Source organism: Malurus melanocephalus, unplaced genomic scaffold (genome assembly GCF_030028575.1).
Source record: "Malurus melanocephalus ecotype Western Australia unplaced genomic scaffold, MMel_1.1 scaffold_39, whole genome shotgun sequence".
Taxonomy (NCBI): Eukaryota; Metazoa; Chordata; class Aves; order Passeriformes; family Maluridae; genus Malurus; species Malurus melanocephalus.
Window position 1 is genome coordinate 2,445,763 of NW_026623271.1, and position 23,666 is coordinate 2,469,428.

Below are 23,666 nucleotides of genomic sequence, written 5' to 3' on the forward strand. Positions count from 1 at the left end.
AAAAGAAGAGGAAAGAAACTGGAATTAGTAAAAAATCAGAAAATAGTTTCAAATCAACAATGTTTGCAGCAAATCCATGCAGAGGTTCCCAGGATCAGCAGAGCTCTGGCATCATTAGTAGCATTTAGGAATAATGAATGATGCCCACATTACCACTGCAAAGAGCACTTACGAGCAAACAAGCATGAAAATGGACAGGTATACAGATGGAAGCAGGAGTTAACTCTGATTTTAAAAAAATAATTAGTAWTTGCCTAATTCAAATAAAAATACACATGTAAACATTATTCCAGTGTCACTCTAATAAAAAGAAAATACTATACAGTTCACATTTGTTGTTTCTTTTCTAAACTAAAATGTTGTTATTTTCAATCAGGTTTCCACACATATGCAATCTTACAAGAAGGGTAGTTTAATTCCTTCAGGCAGTTGTTAAGTAGATGAACATCTGCAGAAGGGAGTTTTTGCCCACCCAACTGCTAGTAGTGGAACTTAAAACTAAAAAGAAAAAACATCATATTTATATTCTGAAAACAATGCATATGAACAGTTCTACTCAAATACAAAATTTCAACCCCACTRTAAGCTCACTGGAAATTTAAGAAGAGGAGTATGAAAATATGAAGAAAGTATTATAGTATCTCAAAAGATTCATACCTTCATCCCTGGAATAGTCTTCACCAGAGTGTGGTTCAAACAAATAATCKCCAGTCGCTAGCTCAAACGCCTACAACGTAACAGACACTGTTATGGGTATTTCAGAAGGAACATTTTTGATCGTAAGATGTCAGCAAAACATCACAAATATCTCAGAAGCGAGAGGGAATTAACATTCACAGCTCGAGGCCTACRACTGAATCTAAGATGAGGAGAGGCCACTTACCTGGGGACGGTCATTGCTGCGGTGCAGCGGCAGCACAGAGCCAGGCTCTGCAGAGAGCCCTGTGCCCACCCTGTGCACGCCTGGCGCTGGCAGTGACAGCAGCGTGCCCACCCCGCGGTGCTCCTGCCCATCCGGCCAGGATGAAGGAAGGAAATCACCCAGGGCTGGAAGTGCAGCCCCTCCTGGAGCCCCTGGATCATTCTAGCAGGGCTGCCTCGCTCAGAGCAGCATTGGGCTGCCAAGGGAGCAGCTCCCAAAGCGCGGCTGCACCGGCGTGGGGAGCGCCGTCAGACTGAGCTTATGTTAAACACAGCTCTACAGACTCCTGTGCTGCCTGCTGATCGTACTACATATCGCTAAACACATGTCAAGTATTTCTAAATACATAATAAAAGCTACACATGTATCTGAAGGCTATTTACCTGTCAGATTGCATGCTAGAGACTCAACTAACAAAGTCTGAATCACAAAGAAAATCCATTTATGACTATAATTAATCACTTGAAATTAGCCAACAGGGYAAACTTTTTTGATGACTCTTAATCCAGAAGGGTTTTTTAAAAAAGCATTTCTGTTGAATCAAATGTCATCAAAGTAAATACTTCAGTGATGGGGTAAACGGTGAGAGTGACACTGATGGGGAATCCAGAACAGACACCAGGACATYGGATCCCCTCAGGGCATGGCAGTGCTTCCATGGGATGCTAGCCTGTGGCAGSTTAGAGCAAAAGTGACTTTATGGGTGTAATGAATATGAAAAGCTGCAAAGCACTGAAGCAGCTATGAGAGCTCCTGCTTGTGTACAAACACGGACTAATTTGTTAAACCATTCTCTTTCAGTTCTGGCTCACCAATTGCCCAAGCAGCCACAGGAATCTAATTCTTTCCAGGTGGTTTAAACATCAAAGCATTTTCCATGTCCAAGACATGGGAAAACATCTGATCCAGAAAGGCATTCCAAAAATGAGGCAGAGCTTTCTGGCACAATTCTAGGATGGGATTTCACTCCATTAGAACATTTACTACAAAATACTTGTCTCCTGAAAATAGACACATTTCTGTTCCTATTTATAATATGGAGTTGTTAAATCACCTGTAAATTTAGCCTATTTATGAGCACTTGGCTTCTTCAAGCTGTGAATTGCAGTGTCATCCAAATGGGCTACAGCCAACATAACTCACTGCCATCACACACAGCAGCCAAGAAAACAAGAACACCCCTYGCTGACATTTCTGTTGATCCTACGAATGGGCCTTTAATTTCTCAAGTTACTATCACTAACAGTCATTCACTCTTTTTCTTATTCTACTCTTAGCTCAAGATTAAGAGTTTTCATTTTACAGAGGAAAAAAAATCTGAAGGACTTAAAAAAAAACAGGTTTCTGAACTGAAATAAATTCTAAGAACAGCCAGAAATGATCACTGGGAGAGATCTCTCAACACAACAYGGAGCACATTGTTATTCTCCTGAGATGAGGTGGAGAAGACCCAAGTGTACTCCCTGTATTTCATGGGAATATAAATACTCATAGGAAGACCTGGACCAGCCTTCCYAGGAGAGCACCCATGGGGCCACTTTCTGAGGACAATCAGAAACTCATTGCTATTRAACACAGATCCCTGGAGAAGAATGGAAATGTAGTTAATTTAGCCACAAAGGTAGACTACACAAGAATACAGTTTCTGTCCCAAAAATGAAGTATTAATAGCTCAATATGTCTGTGTGGGACAACAAAGATTAATCTGGAAAACTGTTTATAGAGAAGCACAAGAGGTAAGCATACTGCTATGATACGCTCAATTTGAGATCAGTTTGTGTATCCCAAGAGCTGAAACCTCTCACACAGATTGGGGATATTTATACCACCATCTCACTGAACAAAAACTAAAGCTTTACAAAATGATGATGCTTCTTTTTTCCTTTTTGTATAGCTCCGACTCTGTGCCCAGAATGGGCTGGGGCCAYAGCATTTCACACATTTGATTTTCTGACTCTTCCTCTAAGAACAGAAAAACTTCTCAGATAGCCCAGAGGCAGCTGCTGTGATAAATACTTGTAATGATACTTCTTAGCATCCATGAAACACAATGTCTCAGAGTTTCATCTGTGGCAATCTGGTAACATGTACCCAGGTATTTTCAGGACAAACTAGTTACATCCTGCAAGATAAATGAAATTAATTTGTCCTCATTTTAAAAAGTATAAAACTCAGATCTGGGTTTCTATCATAAACAATCAGCATTGGAGATACATTAATAAGCACAGAAATAGCCTTAAGAAGGACAATGACATCTCTGGATTGTATCAGAGTTGTTCTGCTCTTTAAACCAATGCCAAAGGTTGCACTGGAAAGCCTGTGCCATTATCAAGTCACTGTCACTGGAAGAGCAGCTCTCTGCTGCTGGATACTGAGAATCACATGAAGAGGCAACAGAGAGCAGACACAGGCAGCAAGATGGGAAATTCCAATCAAATATGAGGAAAAAAAAWTCTTTGGTGAGACTGAGTACTGGGACAGGCTGCTCAGAGAGGCTGTGGAAATGCCATCCTGACAGGTGTGTACACCTCAACTGGATGAGGCTCTGAGTGACCTCACTTAACAACAATCCTTGTTTGAGAAGCAGGCAGATACTGGAGATCCCTTTAGACCTAAATTTGTCTGTAATTTCCATGATGCTACATATACAGACTAACCATATTTACTTACTTCCYGTTTAAAGTATTAATTCCCAAATACTAGTTTCTTGACAGAAATTCCTACTTTAAAATACCATGATTTTTTTTATTTCACATTGACATTTACCTCAACAGAAGTCAGCGCTTCATTTATTATATGGAGATAAAAAATGAGATACAGCACACTCAACATATGGCACAGAAGCCCAAGGCAACCATTCATCCTTCCTGACTGTTCTGGCAATTTCTACTTACCACTTTCCTAAGGTTATCACAGAAAACCAGTGTAGACTGCTTTTCTCCATCTGCAGATGGTGAACCTTTCAAATAAATAGTTACAAGGATGTTTTATAGGCTCTGGAGAGGCTCTATTTCTTTCCTGCCACACGACTGGTGAACCCACCACAGTACAGAACTGGTGGCATCACTATTGTATATAATGGACCCATATCTAACCACACAATGGGAAATAGCTACATATTCACTGTGTGACAGCTGTGTACTCAATGTGGTGATTGAAAAATGGATGCATGCCTAGGGAAAGCTGTCTGGGAGAGGACTGGAAGAACAATTCACTTGGACTGCATCAGCCTCCCTGAACTGAAGCCCCAGCTGAAAAAGAACAACAAGCTATAGGCCAGAATTATTATTTTGACAGATGAGATGCAGCTCTTGGCCAGAGTTTCTCTGCCCCAGCTGAAATGAAGAAATGTGAATGAGAAGACTGTAACTGCTTAAAAATAGGCCTAGTTTTAAGAACACTGTTCCACAGGTCAGTGGGCGCATGGAAAGAAGATCAAAAAGCTTTTTAAGATACACACACCAGCTGACTGTTGTCCCATGAGTATCTCCTTCTGAAGAGCCAGGCAATGGGAAGAATATTAAAAGCATTTTGCATGGTTAGTGCTTGATAAGAAAGGCCAGATATGCAGAGACTTGCATGGGATGCTTGGAAAGGAAATAGGATTCTTTTATTTGCTGTACTCCCATCTTGCAATCATGCACATACTGAGTGGTTGCTTTGGAAAGTCAGCTCCTCTGGGAAATAATTTTCCGTTGAGTGTTTCTGGTTGTCCACCCACCACCTTCAACAAGGCTGCACAGCGAGTAATAACAGCATTCTGTACTGTATCTGCCTACTGAAAAATATGTGCATAGCAACTTGAGCTTTTTCTCCCCTCAAAACCACATTTTTGACTTTCCATTTTCCTCAAAATACTGCTTCTGTGCAGACTGAGGCTTGTCATCACACCTTTGGTATGTGCCACTCACACATACTAGCATGATGATACTCATGATCCCATGGAGACATGATCATTTCTTCCCTGCTTACAACAGGAAGAAGAGTAGTTAAGGACAGTTCCTTCTCCACTCCACGTTAAGAGAACATCACACAAAGAAGTAAACTGAGGGCACAAGCCTGCAATTTACCTACAWGCACCCACACGTGTAGCTTTAATTTTAACACTATATATCTTGCTCATTCTTCATTCTGTTCCTCTGAGCTCTCTCACATGAATGGAAATGCCCATAAATAAATTCCACTGCTGTAAATTTGCTTCCCTTGTAGTAGCATGTCCCTTGTTTTGAAAGCTCTTTGCCTGTCCCCTTTCCCTCACACCTGGTAATGTTTTCTTTCATCATCTATATTCTCTTTAGGTAGATAAAACACCAAGTACAATTTTCACCTTCTCTGACWTCCTGCAGATCTACAGCTGTGATCTATTTTCTTGGTCTTATTACAAAGAGAAGATATTACAGGAATCACAAAAAATCTCCACAAAAGCCACAGAAAAGTGTTAAAAACATTAAATCTTGTTCATGTCCCAGCCTGTGACACAGTCACTTCTTCCCCAAAGCTCAAACAAAAGGTAATGAACAAAAGTGAGATGAGATTCATCACCTCAGGTGCTTTTCCTGTCTCCAGTCCAAGGAGCATGAACAAGGAAAAGCAGCAGAATCACAGTGCTTGCAGTCATTTCCAGAAGCAATACAAAGGGATGCTGTCTGCCAGTACTAACTCCCTTATCTTGCCAGGATTTCTTGGCAGCAGCAGTGGAGTACTGTGTTCCATGTTTTCTGGGATTTAGGAAATAATAAATCACTCACTGTCTGTTCAGTTTCTGCTCTAAAGAAAGCAGCCCTCTCAACACTGGTAATGTGGAATTTCAAACTGATACAATTAAATCATCAAGAGTGTTTTTAATCCTGTCAAAGGTACTCCTGGCTCCAAATCTATTCCTTTTAGTGAGTGAAAATGAGAGATGCACCTCCCTATTGGCAGAAATGAATTAGGCCTTAGTACAGCAAGCAAACATCTTCTAGAATTTAGTAAATGTGGCAACATTCCCAGTGTCTAGCTTTCCATGAGAGCAGATGAGTATTCCACTTAAACAGGCCACAATCTTAAAGGAAAAATAAAAGGGCAGTGTACAATTTCCCTAGCCAAACTTATAAATGTCCAGCAAATGACAGCAACAATCATTCAGACCGAGGTCACCGAAGTCTAGGAAAAAAATATAAGATACACTTTGCTTTATTCACTGCGAGCACAAAACAAGCAAACAACTCTGCCAASGTCTGGAAAAGCCCACTGGCATCTGACCTCTTTCATTGGCTTCAGAGCATTTCATGCATGCACTGATGATAAGCCTCCAAAGATACACATCACTCCCTTTTTTCCCTTCCTTTTTTGATTTGGTTTTTTTTTGGTTTTTTTTTTTCCCCTTAGAGATTCGAGACTCAGATTACCCAAACAGAGAACTGGTACTAGTGTGAGGATATTCATATTCATCCTTTAAACCTGATTCAGAGAAGTCTGGGGCACAAGAACTGGGCCATGTCAAATTACCTAAAACCAGAAGATTCAGCTCACAGGCTGCTGGCTTGCAATGCTACTGATTCACTGACATAACACCAAAGAAGCAGCACTGTAAGGTTACCAGCACTGAGTTACTTTGCCCTCTTTTGCTGTTTGGGTGGAGTCCTTACATGGCTCTGATTACACACATTTCCAGCACAAGTAATCCTGATCAGAAACTGGCTGAGACCACCACTGAAGTCAATGCAAATRTAACAGGACTATTCTTTCCTGGAAGCTGCATCAAAACCATGGAGCTCCTGGCTAGATGAAGCCATCCCAAACTGAAGAGCCCAGTAAGGAATGCCCTCCATGCAGACACAATGTGCCACATCCCACAAGATTCATAAGGGGGTATCCTGGAAGGTGCTGGGCACACAGGAACAAGATGCTTTTCACGCTCAGGGCCTATTTATCAGAGGCTTTTGTTTAAAAACCTCATCTTCATCTGTATTATTAAAAACTGTGTAAAACTGACAGGCAAATGATATGATGAAAAATGTGGAGATAAAACAAACACAACTGCTGTGTTAAACACATTTTATACCATAAATACAAGCCAATACAAGAACCAGCAGCTGGGCTACTCATGGACAATGCAATCCTATCCTCAGTGAGCAACAATATTTCATTAGCAAGCAAAAGGCAGTGAAAACCTTACACTCAAATGGAGCTCTATAAAGCACACGGCCAAGTTAYGACCCCAGGTAAATCCTGGAACCAAGTATTCCAAGTCATCCTTCATAAAATCCAGGATACATAAAAAGATTGGTGTGTTTTACATACACATAAAACTCTGGCACAGAAACCCTATGGGCACTGAATTCCAATAAGCCCCCTTTTTTTGCTATGTTTTTAAAGGAAGATGTGAGCTAGAATATCTGACACAGCAATGGATAAAAATACATGGCGAAAATCTATTTTGCAAGCTAAGCAGTATTCATGTGTGCTTGGTTGTGTCATTTTAGGTAAAGTATGGATGGATGGAAAAACTTGGCAGGAAAAATTGTAATACTGCTGGAAAAAGAAGAAATATTGCTGGACCACTCATTTTGCACAGTACTGCTTCCAGAAATGTCTTTAATGACTCTGGACTAGTACAAGCAAAGCCATTTCTGCTCTTCTTTGAGAATAGGGTATCTGAGCTGTATTTTGGCTGAAAACAAACACCTCCTTCTCCAGCAGATAATCCCTTTGGAAAGTAAACAGTAAACATTACTGGAACCAAGTGAATTAAATATGGAACAAGAGCAAGATAACCTAGAAGGGCATTTTGTGAACCAAATCTAGGTACAACAAGGAAACTAAACTTGAGAAAGCAAGTGGGGCTGTAGTGGCATTAAAGCACTTTGGCAGTTCACAGTTCCTGACTGCTTTAGGGATTGCGGAGATTCACACCATAATTTCCAAAGACAGCCAAAATAAGTTATTTGGGAGTCTGCAGTTCCACATCAGGAATGTTTTCCTGGCTGTTAATCTCTGCTATAAGCCCTCTGCAGAAAGAGCTATTAAGGACTTCAAGGCAATCCTTACCTCAGAGCTGTTTTCCATCTGATACAGGATCAGCATTCACAGTGCTCTGACCCATTTTCTCAGCCACACAGCAATGAAAGCAGATTCAGGGGGTTTTCAAATGAATTTTTTCTATGAGCTTGAGAGGCTGCTCTCTATTTTTTACACAACTATACAATGATGACAACTGAATTCAACAACTGTATGYCTGTAATGTCTTAAAATTTCCACTGCATTTCTTAAGGGCAAAAACCTAACAACTGTGGCAGAAGGCAGAATTACAGCACTTCTGCCTCAAATGCTTTACTATCTGCAAAGCTTACATAACAAAAAAGCAGWAGTACATTTTTCTCATTAAAATATTGAAATTTCATACATAATTGTGAATCTGAGTTAAGATGCACCTCCAGTGGCAGTTATTCTTAAGGCTTTTTTCTTTCCTTGAGTTTGAAGAAAGCAGTAACAGTTAYATAAAATGGAGGAAAAGCTGTAATAGGCTGGGCAACCCCAAGTATTGCAAGAATATCATATTCCTTAGGTGCAGTATCACTATTAAGTACCCCACCGTCTTTAAACACAGTTCTAGATAGACCTCAGCCTACTTTACGTGCCTTTAGCTCAAGACTTAGAGACTATGAAAGACTAAAATTAACAGCCATAGGTACAACTTTAAAGAATGATGAATACAGGGTGTCCAACAGAATAAAAAGTTCAACCAAGGTTTACAAAATACTAGGTAACAGAACAAAAAGTCTCTATAATAATTTTGTAGTTAGTTAAGAGAAGAATAATTAAAAGAATTCAAGAACCAACTGTGGAATATTTTATATGCTTTGTTTTCAATGCAATAGAAAAATTCTCCATTTTCTCCCCAAAAGGAAGCATAAATTTGGAAATGGATGGGGTTTCTSTGTACTGAAGCAAACACTAGTATCACTGCAGAGAAAACACACTTTCAGTTCACTTATGTGTTAGTTACTTCCAACACATGGCCTGCTGAGCTTATATCTGAAGGATTTTATGTTCCTTTCAATCCTCCTCCTCTTCTCCCTCTGAGCTGTGTAATTCTTCTCATCACCCACGCCTGCAAACTGTGTCTAGTATTTGAGTCCTCTCCTCCTCCTCACACGCTTACTCTTAACAGACATGTATTTGTAAAATATAAAGATTTGATTAAGTTTTCACTTTTAAAACAGGCAAAGGTATTTCTGAATTTATTTTTTRGAAATACATATTATCTTTAATGAGAAGATGCACACAATTTCTTTATCCTCTGAGAGGTATTGCAGAGTGTTTCAGAAAGCTGCATGATTAAGTTTTCACTTTTTCTGTTCTCTAAAGACTCTTAAAAAGCTGTAATTTCAGTTCAGTGTTAAAACTAATTCTACAGAACATTACCAAATATTTTACACTAATAAACTGAATTCCTTCTCTTCAAAGTTTAGAACCAAGCCTAATCCAATCCATGTTTTCAGTGCACTTGGCAACAATTTAAAGTATTTTACTGTTTCGTTTGTTTTACACAGGAAGAAGGAAAGTAACCACAGCTAACAGCAGCACAGATTCTAACATTAGAAGAAAGCAAGCAGTTGTACTTTTTCAGTTACATTCTGTCATTTAAAACAGACATATATTTTCTCTCTAAATTTGCATGTTTCTGACTACAAGTTTAAAACGCATCACATGAAAATTAGAAATGCTCTCCAAAATACTTCTTTTGATTAAGAAGGCTTGAGAAATTGAAAGAAAGGGAAGAAATCATCAGCAGCTATCGGATATAACAWAATTAATGATAATGGATTTGTGTCAAAACCACCCGCTCACTAAATAAACAACTGTTTTCAGGTTTACTCTTGTAAAATACACATTGTATTGTTCTTACCATACATGCTGTACTCCAGATATCAGCAGGTGTACTGTAACCTGCTCCTATTAAAACCTCTATGGATCTATATTGTCTTGTCTGGATGTCTTCTGTGAAGTGTTTATGCTAAAATAGAAAGAACCACATTAATAGAAAAAAAGGACAATAAAAACACCTGTTCTAAATAGTGAGCAGCCAAAATGATGTAGTTACACTTACCACCCAGCAGGCATTCCCCAGGTCAGCAATTTTAACTCTAATTTTATCTGCATTTCTTGGGTCCAGTGGATTCACCAGTAAGTCAGCAGCACGAGTTTTTGCTAACACAAGCAAAATGCAGAATAGTTAGTATGTTAAACCTACTACTCATTATCCCTGAGCAGCTTTGCCTTGACACTTCATTCAATATTGTCATACACTGAAGACATCAATATAATTTCCTGAATGTTACAAGAAATTAAAGCAACATAAATAGGATTTCTTACCCTGATTTCTAAATATCCTCATACACTTCAAGTGTAAATTTTTTGCTTTCTTTAGCTGCCAAATGACTATTACTAGAATATCYAAGGAGCTTCTAAGCAAAATCAGTGTATATGTTTCCCTGAACAGGTTCAGACAGAAAATGTTAAAACTCAGACTCCAAGAACTCACCCACTACACACATGAAAGTTATGTTCTTGGAACAGTTTGGTTGAGAAAATAAATCCTGCACTTCCATGCCTGGCTACAATAAATAAAATCTGGCTGGATTTTTCCTTTTTTTTTTTTGAAACCTATCCCAAGGGGTAAAAGCGTCACCAAAATCCAGCTATTTTCAGAGCCTAAGGAGCTGTCATCCTTTACACAAATAATTCCMCATCTGAAGTTCTCTGAAGGTCCTATTTGCACCAAATACGATCCTAAAAAGGCAGAACTTTAATCTAATTAATCTTGCAATCTTTAGAGGCTCTTGGGACACTGAAACCCTTAACGTAGCCCAGTGGAGGTGCTGCTTTTTGGTGTTTTGATGTACCACCTGCTGGTTCCTAACCTGCACTGGAGAGAAAGCAGATGAATTGAAGGCAGAAGACACAACCAGATATCACAAATCACAGGCAGCACAGGACTGCTGGGCTCAGCTTCCTTGTCCCAAAGCTACAAACACTAAACTGGAAATTGATGATAAGATAAGAAAGAGGTACTAGATCCAAAAAGTGCTTGTGACTCCAATGACCTGTTAAACTGGTGAAAGGCTTGGAAGAGTAAAATACACCAGACATGGGACAAGGAGAAAAAATACTGGATGTCTAGTGTTGAATTAGGAGTGACTGAAATCAGATGGGGATCTTCAACTGCTGGCAACACAAACCTGAATAGRTCATCAGAGCACTGAATATTGGCCAACCGGAAAAAAAGTGGCAGGATCCACCAGTGGAGAGAAGGAAAGACAGGAGTAAATAGCAAAAGGCAGAGGGGAAGGTGACCTCAACAAAGAGCCCTTTAAAAAYGCTGGAATGAAGTCCAAGACCCAAGTTCATAAAAGCACTAACACAGGGATAGAAGTAAAGCACTCAAAAGATAGGAACTAGTAAAACTAGTAAACTTAATATTGAAAGTCTTCCCTTAGAGCCGGCTGCATAGTGTATTTTTTTAACATAATCACATGCATTACTCAAGAAATAACAGGACCTTCTCCTCAGTTCAGTAGTTTTGCAAAAAAAAAAAAAAAATACAGTGCTAGATAAATCCTTCCCACACGTCTTGTTGAAGGACTGCAGTAAATAAAATGGAATGAAGGAGGGAAAAAAATCTCATGACTAAGACATCTGAATATGGCATTAGGCAACAGCTTTCTTCAACCTCTTCTAAGAGAGGGACCTGAGCAGGTAACAGGCAAGTGCCTATACTTTTGTGTTTTTCTCAGGAACTTATGATGCTTATGTCCTGTCTTCTCTGAAAGATGAATTCTTGGATCCTGAATTTGACAAACACAGATCATTCATAGCTGAAAGTGCAGAAAGAACAGTGTATCTTTTAGAAAGTACTCATCAAAAAGCATCCAAAGAAGCTTAACCTGTGCACAAAATTAGTGAGCACTTCTGTGTCCTAGTTCCATAAAAACTAAGAAATATCACCTTAATTCTCTCAGTTTCAGCACAACAATGTACTTAGCAAACATTCAAACACTGGAAGGAGGAGGAGGAGAGTCGTGAGGAAATTACAGATCTATCTTCAAGGCATTTGTCACGCAGTGAAAAATTGAAAAAGATAAAAACTGCTCATCCACTGAACATAAATGAACACAAATTGGTTTGTGCACTGAATGAGGCAACTACCCCAAGAAAATGAGACCATGYCACTTAATGCATAGTGATGCCTAGAGAAAGAGGAACAAATAGAAGTCTACTTCAGTACAAGAAAAGCACACTAAAGATACAATACATTTTAAATGGTGGAGCACCATTTGAAAATCTATTGAATAGCCTCCAACTCCCGTATGCTGCATCTTTGTAAATACCTTCATCTGTTTTACTACTGTCATATCCATGTTATTACTGTTACATTAACATCTGTAACATTCAGCTTTTTCTCTTTCTGCAAAAAGAAGTGAACTTTCACTGAATTAACTGTCTTCTTTCTTTGCAATAAAGGTGTGTGAACTGATGGGATAACATCAAGGCGGAATGAAGAAGGATTGTTTCTTTAGCTATGGAGATAAGCTGTTTCCATGAGGACAAAACCAGCTTTAATGTCTGGAAGCATGAGGATTTTACAAATACCCCAGGAAAACAGCACTGGAGTCTTTTTCCTTATATATGATAGATAGCAGAACAAAATAAGAAACTACTAGGCATCAGGGAACCTCCTGTGTATTGTTTCAGGGACTTCAGAGTGTAAGGAGATGGACTAGAAGGCTAGGCTAGCTACTAGGCTTCATTTGCCTGGATCTTACAGAAATGCAGCTCTATTGAGCTGTATTTTATTACATATTTCTTGCCTTATCTGTCAGACTCTGTAATAAACTGTGTGAATTGCTCTTCTAAAGTCTTAAATTAAGAAATACACTCAAGTGTATTTTTCAATACAGCTCTATTTAAATTTAGTAACTTCATCTGGGACAATGTTGATGGCAGGCTTGGCGATCTTCTCCCTAAGCTTTCATTTTCTTCTATCCGCTTACAGATTTATTCTCTCAGTATTTTCTTTATTAAAGTTGAAACCCATATATTTATCATTTAACCACTGGCACTATAAATAAGACCTGTGTGTAATACCCTGAAGCTATTTAATTCAAAGGCAAAAATCCAGCTCTTTGCACTGACACTGAGATTTCACCTTCCATGTCTTCAAATGGATTTATAGGCAAACAGGATTTACAGCCACAAGTTTTGGACTGAAGCAGTTCTGACGGCCAGAATTCAAACGTCCAAAACCATGCTAAATATAGAAAAGTCATAATGAATTGAGGGTTGGAAACATGCCCTGTTGAGTTTTATTAAAGGTTAAAAGACAGAAACTGTTTGACACAGAAAGAACAATTAATGATTGAAAACAGAGCTTTTTACAGATTTTTTTATATGACCAAAACAGATGACAAGAAGTAGCAGAAGCTTGCTACAATTCTTCTAAGACAATTCAGACTAACAAGCAGTGGAACACACTTCAATCACACTAGATTACAATTTCATTTGTCCAAATCAAAAGCAGATATCTCTTTGAAAAACATGTTTTAAGCCAACAATAAAGGTTACTGGGCTTAACAGATGGCACATTACTGCCTTGTTATCAAAGGATGTCAGGGTACAGGATCTCATGCTTATCTTCTACCTTCAAACTATGGGAATGACGTCTACTTGCAACTACAATTTATTTTTCTCTTTCCTGTGTAGACTGACTTGTCAGTGCAAATATTTCTTCTATGATAACTTATCTAACACACCTTAAAAACAAGTTCTAGAGTGGAAAAAAAAAAACCTAAATGACAGTTCTGCAAGAAAAATCATCCAATTAACCTAATCTTTTCTTCACATAACTACTGCCTTTGTATCCCACTTACCTGCCTCTTTTATTTAATACAATAYACACCCATGCTACCAGACAAAAGTCACTAAGAGTCACTTACTTTTTGGCAAGTCCCCAGTGCTGGAAGCTGAAACCGTTCTGCTCCTGTCATGAGATGGGCTGCTCTCCTCTCTTTCGGTTACAGTTGATCCTTCAGAAACAGCAGAACCACAAGCTACAGACTCTAGAGCCCCAGAGAACACTGACGCTGAAAATTCAGAGAACTGGGACTCTGGAATTTTATGACGTCCATTTGGCAATTCACCATTAAACTGTTCATAGGAGCTGCTATAAGAGTAATCACTTTTTGCATTTGGATCATCAAGACTATACTCCTCTGGATTTGGACATTCTTCCTCTTCCTCATCTTCGTCTTCAATCTGTTGTTCCAATAGGAATGGGCCGTTCACAATATGGCCATTTGTTTTGGGGGATTCTATCCATTTAGGGTCTGTAGAGTCAGTGTTGACAAGTTCCTGCTCAACATCATCATCTTTTTCAGTGTTTTCCTTCTCTGTGTCTTCTTTTTCATCCTGATCTTCTGCTTCACCTGAAAAATTTCAGCAAACAACACATTACATCATGCATCAATACACCAGACTGAACCTAGGCATTAAACATTTTTAACTCTTCAATAACTACCTGACTTCTGATATATTGCACAAGGAAGCACTGAATATCACTGAAACATACAAACCTTAAAATCTGAATTAAAGGCAAAAGAAAGGACTATTAAAGTGTTGGAAAAATAAACAATGGGAAGTGGTTCAGGAAGGACCAATCCACAAGAGAACAATGTTATGAAAGGAAGATGAATCAAGACTTGAAAGCAAGATTTAAAAATCTGCAATTCATTCTCAACAGGGAGTCAGCACAGAAGTAGGAGAATTCTCAGTAAGAATAGAACARAAACAAACCAAACTGAACTGTGGTCTCAGTAGTTATATCTTTATCAGGACTGAAGTGATGACAAGAAAATCAGGGAAGCCAGGATAGAGCTGGACCATAATCATTATGGTCCCAGTCACCAGACTAAACAGGAATCTCAATATCTCAAAAATTTTAGTGAAGAAGTTGCATTCATTGTTATCTGATAGATCATTACAACAAACACTGTAAGAAGGGGAAAGCAATGATGACTCCAACTACTACAGTAATATTACAGAAAACCTATGCATCTTATTGTTCTTCTACTTCACCAGGATATTCTGTTTTTCCACTTAATGTGGCATGATGWCTGCTCTGTTGAATTTTCTAAATGCTTTTTTGAGTTCTTTAATAGCTGTAGACTGCTATTGAAGGTTTTCTTCACTACTGTARTAGGTTTGACTTTTCTTTACCTCTTCAGATTTTATAGTTACAATTTTACCTAGAGGAGAAAATTAACTTAATGATCTAGGACAGTCTGGAGATTTTGTTCACTGCACCAGATGCAASACTGCATAATTACTTTCCCCTCTGAAACAGTAAACTCAGGGTCAATAAGAAAAGGTAATACTAACCATCATCATTTCCAGGCTCTTCATCTACTACCTCTTCTATATCAGCTGTTTTTAGTTTCACCTCTGGGTGGTACTCATCTTCTTGTTCATTTGATGGTACAGCTGAGGTTACATTTTCTTCTATTTTTTTCCTTTCAGCTTCCCGCTCGAGTTCTTCTATTTCCTGCAGGCGTTTTTCTAGCAGCTCAGCTTGTCTCTTCTGTTTTTTCTTCAGTTTTTTCTTTTTGTTTTTGGATATTTTTCCAACCTGAAATATTAACATCAAAGAAAGAAAAAAAAACCCTAATTAATTATTTTCAAGGCATCTCACACCAAACTAATTTGCAGTTTGATTATAATTTTTGGAAAATACTAGATTGCAATCAAGATAGTAATTATACCACTTTTTCCTTTTTACTTCAAATCAAGAATACTACAGGATTATATGATGCAAAAATCCACCAAAATTTTATAATCATGTTTTTACATAGTCATTATTAGGTACAAGAGCAAAATACATATGAGATGCCACAGTAAGTTCCTATGATCCTATAACCTTGAGTAGGCACAATAATCTTAAACTTCGGTCCAGATTAATAGATGATAGTGTATGTGGAAAATAATCTGGTATCATATTAGTTGTTTGCATATAAATTGAATATATTATTTCCCTCTGTGTACAATGCAAAAGTCTTCTGAGTAAAATGACACAAGAAAACTAGAGACTGAAAACAGTGAATTTTAAGTAAATCCTGTGTTGTTCAGCTATTTTCTTGTGAAAGGAAAGCATTTTTATTATTTCGTTCTGGCCCCAAAACATATGAATTACAAACAGCAGATGGCCACTATGAAGTTTCTTATTTTCTATAACATAGTGATTAAGAAACTCAGGTACAAGAAGAAAATGAAAAATGAACACATCAAAGCTAGGATTGACACACTTCCTTACATTTTAACTGAATTATGGGTTCTATTTTTAYTATTTGATAAAGGAGATCTATCCAGTTTTCATTCAATGTTTAGATATCACAGTAAGATATCCTCATATAGTTTTAAAAAAAAGTACAATCAACACAGAGAAACATTTCCCTAAAGGTTTGTTAATCCTGTTATCTCCATTAAAAGCCATGGGATAGTCTCAACAAGAGTTAATTTCCCAACCCTCCTAATTTTCATCTGTGTTGTGTGCCCATTGGAATTACACATGTTCTGTACACATKGAAAGCAGGTTTGATTGCAGACACTTCTCAACAGCTGTACTACCAYTGGTTATTTGCTATATACATATGGCAAAGAGATCTTTCTAACCTCATGAAAYTGCCTCTCCTTTAAGGCCTTGATGATTAAGGCCTTTATGCCCCTAAGCTATCTGCAATGCACAATATTTAGTGCATTCTCCCTTTTTTGTCAGGATTTGAACGAATGGATTATTCCTCAAGAGAAGAAAATGGCAATGCTTAACTGAGTTTGACATAGCTATAGAACTGTATGTCWGTGAGAATTTCCATCACAGAAATACTGTGCTTAAAACTGGTAAGGCCAGAGACACGATAAAAGCTTTATTCGAAGGAAGCTTTTAAAAAGGATCGACACTAGTAACAGTCTAATACCTCCTAATACCCACAGAAACATAGAAAATAAGGTAGTTAATTTGTATTATATAACAATACTTACAGGCTTTTGTTGTGGAGCTGTACTCACTAAAAAGAAAAAACATAAATYATAAATAAAGGTTTTTCTTTTTCAAAAGCAACTCTATAAAAGCAAAAAATAGAATAATTTTAAAATATTCCTAACTAAATAGGGCAGTGTTACCTTTTTTTTGTTAGACAGATTTTTTACTCTTTACAAGTACGTGCTGCCTGAAATCATTCGAGGTCTCCATTAGAGCATCTGCTACTGGTAGGAGCTAGCAGCAATCTGTGTTCACTGTGTTGTGTTAGAGGAGTTTATAAAATTTTTTTTAGAAGTCTGAAACCATAAAGAGTGGACAGAAAACAGCAAATGACTGCAGAGCTGTCTCACATTAAATGTATGTAGTCAGCTGGCTAAGCAGGTACAGACTGATATAAACAGTTCAGGGAATATCAGCAAAATACAAATGCTGTGTTGTACTCAACAGAAAAGCCAAGTATTTATRTTTTTTATTCTGGAACAAGGCAGTTTGATTGCTAGGGCTGGAGGCATGAAGAAATGCCTAAGGCAAAAAAACACACCAGATCACAGAAAAAGCAGCTCCAGCATGGGCCTCTTCCTAAGCACCTCTGAGCAGGATCCCAGCAGTRACTGGGTCTGGTGCGATTGCAACACTGACTGTGACAGGCACAGAGCAGCACAAGCCATGTAAAATCTCCCCCCGGGGATCAAAACCAACAGAAATAACCAAATATGGGAGACAGAAGCAAAGTGGAAGTGAGCAAGAGGAACTGAGCAGGGGAGAACCTCTCACAAACGCCTTCAGATACACAGGCAATTAAGAAATGCAAAATAAGATACAGAGTTGTTTTATAGGTTCAGATCCTGCYGCTAAACTCAGTTAAAACCTGCTTGAACATGCCTGAAAGGGCAAGGTTTTCAAAAAATTCTTAAACCTAAGCATTATCATTGCTACAAAAGTACAACTTATTCTTGCAATKCTGTAAAGAAAACACATCTTCAGCTTCTGTGAGGAAAGTTATACATTAATTACAAATTGCTAAGAACAAAGTGTGATAAAAACCCTATTCCTTAAAATAGTATTACTTTTAACATCAGGAAGAAATATCAAGGCTGCATGAACAAAATCAAGTTATTTCCCACAYAAATAACATACGAACTCTAGTTATGTGATTACGCATTATGTAAAACTYAATATAATATATTCACAATTTATACAATTTTTCATCTAAAAATATATAATGCTGTGAAATGGATTCTGACCACTGTATTTGCTCCTGATGTAGAAGGTAATTTTATCATACTTCAGAGATTCTAACCTGTGATGTATTTTCTGACAATATTATAAAGGGAATTATTTCTCCACTGACTGTAGCTGATGAGCTCAATTGGCCAATTAATAGTAACAATAGTACTAAAAATCTATAATACATAGTACTAAAAAAACCAATCACTAGAAAAGCCCCACTTGCTTCCTGTTTGTCTCTGTAGATTGCTGTGAACTTCTTTACCTTGGCTTCTCCTAGCTAAACCTAAAGTACAGCTCCAATCTAAACTCTTAGCAAATGTAACATCAAGTGTATGTTAATATACCCCTAGAAAAATGGGCTTAGCACGAGTTCAGCTAGGTACAATCATTCCATTTTCAAGGRTGAAAAGCTATGATTGTAACTTTTCATTGCATCTGAAAAATAAGTTACCACTGAAAAAATGGCAGATGATTTCACAAGGATGCTGATGAACTTGTAATAGAATGAGGTRTAATTTAGATAAGATTATTAATTACTGTCAATATGAGAGATGCAAGCTTCCAGTGTGATTAAAATCCAAGCATTAAATCTTGTGGTATGGGAGGGGAGTAAATTTATACCAATAAATCTTTTTCGGTATCTGGGGACCCTRAAAACTTGAACCTGCAAAACCGGCAGGAACGCATTTCTCTGGTAGTTTCCAGAGCATGAATAAGAATTAAACAGACGTGCATTTTTAACACACAATTATTTAAAATGTGAATTTCCACTGAACAAAATACTTTTAGCAATAATATACTGATGGTAGTTCATTACATTGCATTTAAATATCCTGCTCGTACCTGCTGAGCCAGAGGGGGGAGGAGCACCAGCTTTCTGCCACTCGGTGGCTTCAGCAGCCATCCTGCGCACGTAGGCATCATCCACGCACATCAAAATGTTTTCTGGCTTTATATCCGTATGAATGATCTTGCACTTGCTGTGTAGGTAATCTAGACCCTGAAGTACCTAATTACAAAAGGATTTTTAAAAAACCTGCTTGAAACTGCAATTAAATTCATTAAGAAACTCAGCTCTCAGCTGCATTTTAAAATAAGCCTGATTTTATCCCAATGCTCAAAAGTACCAAAAAATAGGAAAAAATATAGTACCAAGTAATAACAACATAATTATCCACTCTAGCATGGAATTATAGTTTATGAAACAAGATTGTTTAATGCACAGTAAAACCAGTGCAATAACTGAATTGCTTCATATTCAACTTTCATAAATCGGTTTTTAAAACATGCGCAGCACAAGTTTTGTTCAAATAGAAWAATAAGAAAAATCTAYACTATCTTCAATAAACAACCTGRAAGCCTTACCAAACAATGYCACTCTCACTAGTCCACAYAGTTAATTCCAGTCTCACACAAACKAAAGCTTTTTAATCTTTCTAGGAATAAGTTCTTCCTCTTTTCTCAGGTTTGAAGGGTTTGAATTACTTGGAATTTTTACCTTTGTCTACATTCAAAAACCAATTCAGGCTGGAAAACTCTGTGATTCAAACCTTCCTTGTCTAAGTCATACCACCTTCAAAGATGTATCTAACCTCAGAGTCAGACCAGCCTGCTCAGAGCCTTTATCCAATTCACTTCCAACTACCTCCCAAAATGCAGAATTGGCTGGGATGTGCCCTGTTTGCTGGATAAAAACGGAGTAGACACCAGGCCCAGAGCTTGGTGAGAAATGGAGTTACATCCATCTGGCAGCCATCACCAGTGGTGCTCTCCAGGGCTCAGTACTGAGGCCAGTCCTGTTTAACATCTTTATCAATGATCCCCCGGTCACTGGACCGAGTGCACCCACACAGAGTTTGCAGGTGACACCAGCCTGGGTAGATTGATCTGCTGGAGGGCAGGAAGGCTCTGCAGAGGGATCTGGACAGGAGTGATGGGCTCAGGCCAATTGTGTGGGGTTCAACAGGGCCGAGTGCCGTGTCCTACCCCTGGGTCACAACAACCCCAGGCAGTGCCACAGGCAGAATGGCTGGAAAGTGGCCCAGGGAAAAGGACCTGAGGGTGCTGGTGACAACAGATGAACACAAGCCGGCTGTGCCCAGGTGGCCAAGATGGCCAATGGCATCCTGGCTGTATCAGAAACTGTGGCCAGCAGGGCAAAGGCAGGGATTGTCCCCTGTACTCAGCACTGATGAGGCCACTCCTCAAATTCTGTGTTTAATTTTGGGCCCCTCACTACAGGAAGAACATTGAAGAGCTGGAGGGTGTCCACAGAAGGGCAGCAGGGCTGGGAAGGGTCTGGAGCACAAGTCTGATGGGAACATCTGGGAGAGCTTCGGGTGTTTAGTCTGTAAAAAAAGAAGAGGTTGAGGAGGGGCTTCCCCACTCTACAACTGCCTGAAAGGAGATTGTAGCCAGGTGGGGGTCGCTCTGTTCTCCAAAGTAAAAAGCAACAGCAGCAGAGTAAATATCTTAGATGCACCAGGGGAGGTTTAGATTGGGCATTAGGAGAAATTTCTTCACTGAAGGGGTGATAAGGCTGCCAAGACAACAGGCTGCCCAGTGAAGGGGTGGAATCACCAAACCTGGAAGTATTTAGAAGTATAGATGTGGCACTTAGGGACATGGTTTAGTGGCACACTTGGCAGTGGGTAAATGGTTGGAATTGATGCTCTTTCGGGTTTTTTCCACCCTGAATGATTTTRTGATATTTGCTTTCTCCTTGCTGAAACACCTCCTTATGATCGCCTCTCAGCAACATTTCATATTTTGAAAGAAAAGTGAAACAACCCAGTGAAATGTTCTGAAGTGTTTCATGTTGCTAACACTCTGACTCTACAAAAACTTTAAATACAGATAGACAGTAATTTTTCAAAGAACGGGTTATTTTCATTTTTCAGAAAAATACCATTTTTGTTCATCATCATCATCATCATCATGGTATTATTTCCCTCAGTTATGATGATTTGTTTTCCAGTGTCAACYAAAATTGCAATTTAACATGAGTATCTTCACATCTTTTTATGAAAAAGACTCATTGTTTCAACTTTTTACCCTCTAAAGCAACTCAGGAAAACTCCCTTATCAGTGGGAAACCACCATCAAAAAACACAACACAAATCCCTCAAAACCCCAGCATGCAGAAGGGCAAGCTACCCATTAAGATGCTCTTGCAAACCCCACTGAGATTAAAATAAAATTATATTATCTTGGATATTAGTAAGAGCTGAGTTCAAATATCAATTCTAACCTTCAAACTGTTAACAATGGTGGAAAAACCTWATTAAAATATTAACAAAACTTACCTGTCGAATTATGCTTTTTACACAACGGATAGGAAGGCCCTGATAATTGGATTTGATTATCCATTTTAGAAGATGATGTCCGAGTACTTCAAAGACCATACAGACATCTGAAATTTAATTAAGGACAACTTCCAAATAAACTTGTTCATGAGATCAACTTGTTTATGTTTGCTTGTGTTCTGGCTAAAGGAACTGTCACCCCCTTTAGAGGGAAAATGGCTCCCCCTGAAATGAGCATGGTGAATGCTTTGGGACCYCATTTCAATTATATATAAACCCATATAAAACCAGTGTCCAACTGCAGAACAAATTAAAATAAAACATTTTTCATTGTTTCTACATAACAACAGCACTAGGGTGAATAATCTAACAAGTAATTGTAAAAAGTAACAAATTAATTTTTCTTTTCTTTGAAATAGTTAAAAGTACAGATTTGGCCTATTATCTCTAGTTTTTAATAGATTTTAAATTATATGAATAKAAGGTTTTAATAACAAAAGTGTGCAGTGATCATGTTTTAGAAAATGAACTATAATAAACATTTTTTTTACTAAGCTCAATATAGACACTTGACAACAAATACTGACATAGTGAGAGAATGGATCTCTCAAAACCTTCAGTCTTAACTGCAGAGAATAACTGCAATCACCAAAAAACTCAAGAAAAAAAAAAAAAAAAAAGCAGAACTCAGAAACAACCTACAAAAAATACAACGCCAAAATATTTGACACAGCACTTACTACTGGCCACTAACAAAGGCAAACAGTTGATTATCATAGAAGATTACGAGGAAAAAAACAAGATATAGGAACTTCCGGTGATTTGCAGCTCAAAGGCTTCCCAAGTTAAGAGATTCTACATTTATATGCCTGGGTAGGTTAWCCTTTTATTGAGAAAATCTTCAGATATTGAGCTAATTTAAAGTTTTACCATCCACAACATTCTGGAAAGAAGTTATACAATTTGACTGCATTGAATCAATCCTCAAACACGAGCTGGGAATGACCTTAATSTACCTGGAAATCATAAAGGATGTTAAAATCTTAACTACATGATACTATAACCTTGCAAAGAATAATGTAGTACAAATAACAGAAAACTAGCTGATGKATACTGCAGGAAAATCTCAATGAATTAGACTATCTGAGAGACCATTCATATGGAACTACACTGACAGGAGAGAAATCTCACTTCTCTAACTTTTAYTAACCAGAGCCTTGGCAATGATCTTAAAGAGTCACTGTCTTGCGTCAAAATGAGACTTTATCTTCTCTCAGTTTATTACATACATTCTTCTCAAGTACCTAYCTACATACATAAAGGTAACTCAAGTTTTAACACCCACATGCCCTATATTGAAGTTACACCAACAGTRAAAGGTCTCAAGACACATCAAAGCTCATTGTGAAGAACTGTAACAAAATTGTTGCCAACTGTTTATCTCACTGCACATTCCTGAACTCCTGTATTGGAGTCATTTCCCACTCACATCAACCAGGTCTACTCAGAACATTACAAAACTCAGTYCCATTCYRGRGAGGAAACAGACTTGGTTACTTTACCCCACAATGAACAGAAGTCAGTAGCAGAGCACTCAGCCATCATAAAGGATGAGCAGAGAGCAKCAGCTCTGCAGGGCTTATTAACAGCCCACACAGTCAAGATGCAAAGCTACAGCGACACAGATTTCAAAAAGGCAGGACACTGCAACATTCAGAAATGAAATATAGGACACCCGCCCACAGTCCTTCAGACCACTGCTGCTGCAGACTCACCAATGCACATTCCTGACATTCCTTGCATTTACAGAAGTGTTAAGCCTTGCCAGTAACCAGAAGAAAAAGCAATGTAGGGAAGTAAACAGCTGAGAGGCAAAGGGAGGACACCAAGAAGGAAGATGTAAGAGGAATGGCAGAAAGAGGGAGGGTTACAAGAAAGTGACATCTGCCAGAAGAAAAGAAATTGCAACATTTTGCTAGGAGAACTTGGACAAACTTAAGGGACACTCTGTACTGGACAGACAACTGGAATGGGGAGAAGATATAGAGCAGGCTCAGTGTTGGGAGCAGGTATGCAAAAATGTGACTGCTGTCTGATTTACTATCCTGATCTGAAAAACACTGACCTTAAGCAG

At 38.3% G+C, this 23,666-nt stretch overlaps 1 protein-coding gene across 3 annotated transcripts in view; it reads right to left on the bottom strand.

Annotated features, from left to right (window-relative positions):
- Positions 1–23,666, bottom strand: part of SRPK2 (SRSF protein kinase 2) — a 60,229-nt gene that overhangs the window by 8,572 nt on the left and 27,991 nt on the right. For all 3 annotated transcript variants that reach the window (XM_057364509.1, XM_057364506.1, XM_057364507.1), the window contains exons 7-14: positions 21,533–21,639; positions 19,071–19,236; positions 16,997–17,022; positions 15,344–15,590; positions 13,903–14,391; positions 10,017–10,117; positions 9,816–9,923; positions 658–727 (exon numbers count right to left, since the gene is read on the bottom strand). In XM_057364509.1, the coding sequence (XP_057220492.1) occupies positions 658–727; positions 9,816–9,923; positions 10,017–10,117; positions 13,903–14,391; positions 15,344–15,590; positions 16,997–17,022; positions 19,071–19,236; positions 21,533–21,639 (1,314 nt within the window). The remainder of the gene's footprint in view (positions 1–657; positions 728–9,815; positions 9,924–10,016; positions 10,118–13,902; positions 14,392–15,343; positions 15,591–16,996; positions 17,023–19,070; positions 19,237–21,532; positions 21,640–23,666) is intronic.